Consider the following 9,572-nt stretch of genomic DNA (forward strand, 5'->3'; position numbering starts at 1 on the left):
TATTAATGTACGCACAAAGGAAACAAATTAAAGTTATATAACATATCATTTTGACGCAGAATGTGATATTACATTTTCGTGACGTTGCGCTGTAGGAATAAATTCATCTTCGCTTATTACGTAAAGTATGTTCCAGGAAAATATTGTGTACGTAGAATAATATTTGTAATTTTAATACTACGTATTTTGATAACTTCATAATATTGATAATGTTTTCAACATTGGAAACATTACTTGTATGTCATATTCAGTGATTTGTTTTCACTTTACATTTTCATTTTTACGTCTGTTTTCATTTTTATCGAGAAAGATATCGAATAAAAGTGTGTAGTATCGAATTAATCTTTGTCTAATGATCTTCTGATTAAAAAAATAGTTAGGGGATTTCCTTAATATTTTCGAAAATGATATTTTGTAAACAGTTTCAAAGAATGTCAAACAATCGTAATTCATACAAGACGATTTTCGTTTGGTAAATAAGCACCATTTGATTTAATAATTATAGATTATAGAGATAAAGATTACTGAAGACTCATGCTTTCTTTACAATTGGTATAATCGGGAATATTATCAGATAAGCTACGATTATAGACATATAAAACATTATACTACCTATATACATTCATATCAATCTTTCTCATATTATTTCATTATTAACCAATTATTAACAATAGCAATTTTCAAGCTTATAGAATCTTTAAAACACAGGATTTTGTGTATTTAAATCTCAAATCAGGAATTTAATAATTCGTGGAATATAGATTTACTACAAATACTCTTGTCCTAATTGATAAAATTATTATATTTTACGTGAAATTGTATGAAACACCTTTTTTTAAGGTGAAAAAAGAGAACAGTGATCGAAATGACTACGGAAAAATTGTTTTCTCAGATAATTTAATATTTTTTTGATAACAATGTAGGTGTACATTTTCTATCAGATACGATTAACTTGATAAAATTCGTCAACGATCGTCGTATCGGAAATTTGTACGTTTCAGTTAGAAGCAGATGTACTAAACATGTTGCGTATTTCAAATGTAGTGGTTTGTCTATTACTTTACTTAACATGTTTTTTACACAATGGTGAGAATTTTTCTAATTTTATATGTTACTTTGAAACGTGTATAACATATATTTGCTTACTTTATCTTATTAAATATATTTTTATTCTAAAACCGCAAAAGATTTTAGTCAATTTCTGTCAAAAGAACGTTCAATTTCGAGTGAACGTCAAGCTCATTTTCAGTATGAGTCTTTAATATTCAATGAGTTAATCGGATAGTGATTTGTGAAATAACTTTTCTTCATTAATAGTATTTAACAGCGCAGCGTGTTGTTTGTCATATATATCTTGTCTATTTTTTTGTCAAAGAAGATAAATTTTCCTTTGCACGCGTCTAGCTCAGAAATTATATCCATGCAATTATTACATGTGATTATGTAATTCGTGAAATGTGCGCATCAAATAAAGCTATACATACATCTTAATCCCTCACATTTTTGTCATATTGGTTTAAGAAATCATAGACAGTATTAACGGATTTTTTCAAAGTGCATCACGCAATATTATTTCAACATATTTTTATAACTATCATAAACATCTAAAAGTAAGTATGATCCTCAGTTACCGTCGATAATACATGATTTGGTTGCAACATTAATGTTTCACGATCGCGGTTCAACTCGCATGTAATTAGGAACTTATAATTCACGATTTTAGATTCGAACACACAGGATTGAAGCAAAAGAAACGTATTCTGCTGATAATGAAACATTATTAAGAGATCTTATTGATTGGAAATGTACTGCTACGTCTGCTTCTTCTGTAAATCGTAATAGTTGTATCAATGGTACATGTCAATGTGATTCAGACTATATTTTCGATGGAAGTTTTACAGTATGTATTACAGGTAAATTACGAAAAAATACCTATTTATGATGAAATGTCTATCATTACGTGTATAGTAACTCAATTAACTATAATAAATTAGTTTGTCATTTCTTTCAAATTTTGGAAATTGTCAATTTATGTCTTGTAGGACAATAGAATAATAAATAAAATAATCCAACTCGTTCTTTGTGTTTTCCGCTTGAGAAAAGTGTTTAATTTAAGTGTTACAATGACTAAAACAAGCATAAAACGTATAAGCAAATCACAGACTGGGGATCGGGAAAATACAATGATCTAATTAGCTTATTTTATCTTTGACGGTGTAAACAAATGACGGAGAAATTGGAATTCAATCAGGAATAAAACTTCAGATTTTTGTTCTCATCTTTTAACCTTTCTTTCAAAGGGCCGTTTGCAAAACTTCGATAAATCGATTTTCCATTAATCGATGTTGTAATAATCGAGCTTCTACTGTACTGTACGTTAGAACGAGCTTAGATAAAATATTCCGTTTAATCATAAAGTCATTATACGTCACCGAGCGTCGTTATTAAGTTGTTACGTTTATTTCTGCGATATTTATAGTTATCAGCGCGTATGGTGACGATTGCCACGAATCGATGCAGTGCTCTGCGTACTTATCGAGAGGTGGAATATGCAGAAATGGAATTTGCGTATGTGCTGAGGGATATTATTATATACATGGAAAATGTCGTGCATATTCAGGTATATCGTGCATTTCACAATATTATCTAGATAATAATATCGCAAACTTCTCACGAAATAAACTTTTACAGGATTACTCGAAAAATGCCAAGAAGACGGCGATTGCTATGTAAACGGCGATTTTCAAGCGACACGTTGCATAAATAACATTTGCAACTGTAGTCTTGGATATTATCAGCGAAAATATAGAACTTGTCGTCCAGATGCGAAAGGTAGGTTTTTCTGATTCTAAAATAATAACAACTGATAAAATATAATCATATCACATCAAAACACGTTTATACGTTCTAGTCTCATAAAGTAGGTTATTGTAAACTGATGATTTATCCTATTCTATATACATCTAATGTATACGAGACATTATTGCCCGTTTTTTACAGTATTATACAATATATGTAAGTATTAAACAGAAAATTTATCAATATGAGAAAGAATATATTTTGCAATTATTCAGTAGATCATTTTTCCAATCAGAGCAACAGAATAAAATAGTAATAGAGTATAATATAGTAACTTACAGATGAACGTAAGAATATAATATAGCGTGAGAAATTTGGAATAAGAACCTATCAATTTCCTTGTAAAAGTACAAATAAGATTATTATATTATATTATATTTTTCCAACCAGAGAAACATTCAATTCGTAACGTTGTTATAGAATTAAAAATTTTCTTTATACTTCACTTAATCAATACTTTTTCAATAATTTAAATAATCTTAATCTCTTTAATATAACTTTGATTCAAATGTTCATGTTTCTCGTCATAATCACTGTTAATAACAACAATTTTTATTTTTATATTTATATTGCATAGTGCATGGCAAAAGGTGTATCATAAATAACGATTGCAAAGGATGGATCAACAGTACGTGTGACAACTATATATGTGATACTTCGCAGACACATATAAGACATATCGCAAGACTCTTATATAATGATAATATTGAAAAAAAAAATACAATCAAGAAAGGTTTGTAAGTACATTTTTTATTAATATGAGAGTACTTTCATTCATTAATATGGGAATTAAAATGACAACGACAAGAATTTAAAGTTTAAAGTGTACATTTTTTATCTTAAACAGAATACAACATTGAAAAGAAATGTACAAAGGATGCGGACTGTAAATTTGTAGATGTAATCGTGCAAATCTCTTTAACACAACTAAAGAGAGAAATGTATTCCAGGTAAAATTATTCACATGTTTTTATCCATTAAAACTTTAATGAAAAATTAATGGCTACTACAGTTGAATTAAATGTGGAACATGTCCGAACAAACAATAAACACTGCTTGAAAGTTAAATATCATAAAAAAAGATTTATATATATTTGTTAAAATGTTCTATCCGCCAAATTCACTTTTCTATTTTTATTTTTTTATTTTTGTACTATTTTTTAGTACAGATGAGCCGCTGATAGAGTTAATATCAAAGAAGATTGGAAATGTTCCAAGAGACTTATAACTATGTATTTTATCATTACAAATTTTTCTGAAATGTCTTCTTTGCTTAAACAATGATGAAAACAGACATTTCTTAACGCAAACTATTCTGGTAGAACTTGGAGAACCATGTGAAACTGGAGCAAATGAAATTCGAATCGAAGGTTCGGAATGTCGAAACACATGGTATTGTAAACTGGAGAAAGTTGCTTCTAAACATAATAGAAAATGTGAAACAGGTAAGTGATAGATCCAAAAATTTTCACACAAAATTCTATTCAAAACGAGTATTATTATTATAAACAATTAACATTCTTTTCTATTCATTGTAGTAACTGTACAATGAAACGAGAAATCTCGGCTTAACGAGACTGAGTTCTTTTGTTGGACAAAAAGAGGGATAGGTGAATCGTGTCACCAAAACGTAGATTGTTATATTGTTGGTATCGATACCAAGTTATTTTGCGATGCAAGGAAGTTATGCTCCTGCCCAACTCATGCAACTAATAACAAGACAACTTGGATGAAAGATATAATTGGTACGATACGTTTTAAGTTATGTGTATAATGGCTCACGAATATATTTGAACAGTCAGAAACCTCTTGAGGATATGTTATGTATGTTATACAAAACATTTTGAACTTTTATTACTACTTTAAGAAGATAAGACTGTGATGATTATATTAATAAAATTTGAAAGAAATTTGTAAATGTATACGAAGGCTACAAGATATTTAGTGCAAATATACATTGCACAAAGAAGAGGTATTTAAATTATTACTCATTGTATCAATTAGCCTCGATATTCAGTGGAACCATTATGAATGCTTATATTAATGCTTATATTAAGGCTGTCCATATTATATACTAATTTTTTATTTAATATATATTTAGAGTAAATACGTAACTTTTATATATGCATTTTCAGATTGGTTTAAAATTTTGTCAATATAACCATGATATCGTGTTTCACTACAGCTGCAATGAAATTCCAAAATGTTTTATACAAGACACGCAGACAATATGATAAGTGTCCAAATATATTCATGAGCCACTGTACATAAAACAGACTATTATAATGAGCTATTTGTAATATGCAGCTTTTTATACGTTGAAACTAAAAATCATCGCGCAGTAATAGATTGTACAGTTTTTGTAAACATTGATATTATATACAATTTAATTCCAGATCTTAGAGATATTTGTGAAGCAGATAACGATTGTAGAAAACGGATCAAGAATGCAAAATGTATAGGCAAAGATACAAAGAAGTCAGAAATTTTATTAAAATTATATTTCTTCCAGGTCTCAATTCCAGTTGCATTTCCAATGCTAGTTGTGTACCAAAAGATTCAATATGCAAATCGAATGATTTCATTTATAAGGAACAGTACATTGCTAAATCAGTCGACACGTGTGTTCAAGGTAAGAACCCTCTTTAAAACATGCATCAAAATGTAACATAAGTCGTTTATTGAAAAAATTATCATATTTGATGGAAATTCATCGTTTTGAATACAAAAGCTAGATTTTCTTTTACATCGCTTCAGATACATAGAATAATACATATGTATGTAACTGCAAATGTTTACGCGAATTCATATTTTTATGTGTCTATATAATTAAAAGAGCAGAATCTAAATGGAGATTTGTTTCACCTACTAAATATTATGACTACTTTGCTTTCGTTATTCTGTGCATTCTGTACATTTTTGCACTTTTCAATTTCTCATAAATGCACAAACATCCGCAAGTCTATAAAGAACGTAACGTAATAACAAGAAATGCAATTATATCCTTTTAGCCCTTTCGTATGGAAAACCTTGTGATAAAAATATTCAGTGTTCTGCTGTGACATCAAACGCAGTTTGTTTACCTCATCCAACTTCAAACTCGAGTTCCGTATGCGTTTGTCCTAAAGGTTACCATTACAAGTTCAAGAAATGTTTCAAACGCAAAGGTACGAAAATAAATACATATGTGCTGCGTAAAATTTCATGGCTCGTTAATTAACCCGTTGACAAGGAAAGGCGAATTAATGTTCACAAATACATTCCCTTAATTAGGATTTTGTCGCGTCAATCCAAACATTTTTTTTTTCTTTATTATATTCGCGAGTAACAATTCGACACCCGTGATTTATATATTTTCTCTTCGTAATGTGACAAATAATAGATCACAAAGAAATTTTGCATATAATAAAAAGCCAAAATTTAATCTCATTCAAATTATTTCTTGCAAAGCTCCTTACAATTATTAAGTTCAATTATCTTTTTTCGTTGACAATCGAAGATATAACGTTGTTTTTGGACTAATTTTTATCAGACAAACATTAATAATCGACTGGTAATAATTTCATGACAGTTCATATTTCCATTGCCGGATGATTTATTAAATGCCAGAAATTATCACGTTCATTTCATGGATTTATTGCGAAATTCGAATATTATTCGCTTCTTTTTTTATCTCTCATTCGAGATGTAATATCGTCATATTTTGCCATTACATATCTAGGAATTGCTAGCTCATGATATCTTACATCTACGTAATAAAAAATGCGCAAGAGTAAATAGGAAAATGACGAATTTGCGATGGTAGTCGTACAATTATCTAGAACCAGTTGAATAAGACGTACATCGAACAAACAAGTTGAAAATGACATTGGACATCTAACAATTCTCTGAAAATTGTGTAGTGTTTGCGTTTAAAGGAAGCTTAAATGCACGATATTTAAACAGATTTTCTTTCTTCAGCTAGTTGCATGTAAATTAATAAAAATACTTTTGTATATAAAAATTCTTCCAGTTCTTGGTATGAACTGCGAGAATCTCGGAGAATGTTATCTGAATTCCGGGGTTGGAGCGTTCCGCAGGAACAATCAGAGCGCATGCGACTGGAATTACATTCAACGAAATGACACTGTGTGCGACTTCAACAGTAAGTAACCTTGACTTGTGACCGATTGGAAGGTTTCCTTGCATTTGATTCCCGACGATACAAAAGAAACAGGGCGTTGAAGCTTTAACCGGTAGTTTTTTGGATTGCACGTGGAACACTACTATGCGGTAAAATAATATAACTAGGTAGCAATTACCTTTCGACTGCTCGCATGCTTTCTTGCAAATAAGTTGCGTTGCAATTTTTGCGATTGTAGAGGGCGATAAGACGTATTGGCAAGACTACGTAACCCATCTGAAACGAATCTTTTCGCACAAAAACAAGAAATAATAATATTCCTTGGAACTGCATATGTTTTCGTGCTTGCCACATTTTCATTTTTATATTTCTTTTTTACTTCTGTATTTTTGTCCCTTATCTTTTAGTTCTTGGCAGCAGTTGAGCACGTAACAATGTAGAACACATATAACAATATTATTATCTACCTTCCATGCTATTCATTTATTTATTCTAATATTAATAGGCTTAAAAATGTGTAATAAAAACTTCGTGAACTAGTCAGTTGTACGAAGACCAAGAATTTATCTGCGATATATATTCATTTTTTTAAAGCACATTGCTACACTACTTTTAATCATATTATTTCGTATCTTGAAATATGGTGTCAAGAAATGTTGATTATTAATTTTAAAAAAGTTGATATTGAAGAAACTGAAACTTTTTGTATTAGTTACATCTTTTTAAATTAATATGTCTGTTCTAAGCGTTTTATCGTAGCAGTTATAATGAGCAAAAAACTATTTTTCGTCTACTTATTAGCTTCGCATAGTAAAGTTACTCTTTGCAAAGTATTACTTATAATATATTATATTAATGTATGTGATTTTTTCAGGTAGCAATATTACAACCAGTATTATAGGACTGATCTCACTATCACTCCTACTAACAAACATGTTAATTTAATTCAAAGTTAATAAACACGATTAGTTACAAATATTGTGCCAAAAGTATAAACAGTAAATTATCTTCTTTTGGATTAAGTATTTCATAAATAATATAATAAAATACTACGAAGCTGTGTATTTATATTCGATAATAATATTATTGTAAAAAACATACATTTCTACTATATAACTTATATATTAGGTTGTGCGAAAAGTCTCTTTCGTTTCATAAGGTGACAATAGATGAACAACAATTTCTGTTTTATGTTATTTTATTGAATTAGGTATGATTCATTTCGTTCTATTTCTATTATTATGTTCGTGCATAATTCAATAAACTAATATAAAACAAAAAACATTGAACGTCTATTATTTCCTTATAAAACGAAAGAAACTTTTCGGACAACCTAATATATAATTATACAATATAAATATACAATATAACATATATATGTAATATACAGGTTGGTTGGTAACTGGTGGTACAAGCGTAAAGGGGGTGATTCTACGCGAAAAAAGAAGTCGAAAATATAGAATAAAAATTTTTCATTTGAGGCTTTGTTTTCGAGAAAATCGACTTTGAATTTTCGCTCGGTACGCGTGCACTTTATCACGTCTCATTATAACGGATCTCACTGTAGATTTTTAAAAAAATTAAAAAAAAATTTTATTCTATATTTTCGACTTCTTTTTTTCGCGTAGAATCACCCCTTTCCGCTTGTACCACCAATTACCAACCACCCTGTATATATATTATATATTATATTTGTATTGTATAATAAATCTTTCTCAAAGTTTGTTAGTAGAGTTTGCCTATTTCTAAACTTATAACTACTAGTTAAAGAAACCTTAACTTGCCCCTAATGAATACACATTATTAAAATAACTCAAGTCATAAAATATTATGCAATTTCTTCTAACTTCAACATTTTCAATATAGAAACCAAAGCCTATCATTACCGTAAAGCTAACGATAAATAGAGTAATATGTTTTGTATTATCCACGACATAATTTTTTTCTTCTCGTGACAACGATATAACAAGTAATTCGTTGGCCCAGTTGGTAATATCACCACGAAATATAACAATCACTCTTATCGTTAACACCTTAATATTAGTTCCTGATAAATGTGTTATCAACATTGAGATATAACGAGAAAGATTTTATATAACGCAAACATCGTTTTCAATAATTAATCTACTGTTCCAGAACGCAATATCAGTTTTATTAGTCAGTCAAGTTCATCTCTTGAACTGACTAATGATTCAGAGAAAAACATCTGCATTCTACAGGGAGTTCTCTAATATGGTCACATGGTGGTACCGAATAATCAAGATCGGATAATATGGCATACACTTGGAAAAGAAAATTAATTTACATAAATGTTCAATTTTAATTTTCAATCAATGTTCGGATATGTATATCAGAATCTCTGGTAACAATGTTGATAAAAGTTATCGGAGATATTAGACCAGATATTTCAACAATCTTCTAACGTAAACTTTTTTCATATTTCTACTAAAGATTGATAAATCGATAAAGTAATAGGTGTAATCCCGCCCTCACGATCTATAAATACATTTACATATTTATATATATACTTATATTTACATATATTATTAATTACGAGAGTTATATACCGAGTTGCCGCATAATTATCTTT

General features: G+C 29.3%; 1 protein-coding gene across 1 annotated transcript; it reads left to right on the plus strand.

The window, feature by feature from the left end:
• Positions 1-3,735: 3,735 nt before the first annotated feature.
• LOC100746303 lies at positions 3,736-8,052 on the plus strand. Its single transcript, XM_033320748.1, has 8 exons — positions 3,736-3,809; positions 4,182-4,304; positions 4,398-4,604; positions 5,256-5,321; positions 5,372-5,491; positions 5,871-6,026; positions 6,872-7,003; positions 7,857-8,052. Exons 3-8 carry the CDS (start codon positions 4,589-4,591, stop codon positions 7,925-7,927), a joined length of 561 nt encoding a protein of 186 aa, XP_033176639.1. The 5' UTR covers positions 3,736-3,809; positions 4,182-4,304; positions 4,398-4,588; the 3' UTR covers positions 7,928-8,052.
• The last annotated feature ends 1,520 nt before the right edge of the window (positions 8,053-9,572 follow it).

This window comes from Bombus impatiens, unplaced genomic scaffold (genome assembly GCF_000188095.3).
Source record: "Bombus impatiens unplaced genomic scaffold, BIMP_2.2 scf_0344, whole genome shotgun sequence".
Lineage (NCBI taxonomy): Eukaryota > Metazoa > Arthropoda > Insecta > Hymenoptera > Apidae > Bombus > Bombus impatiens.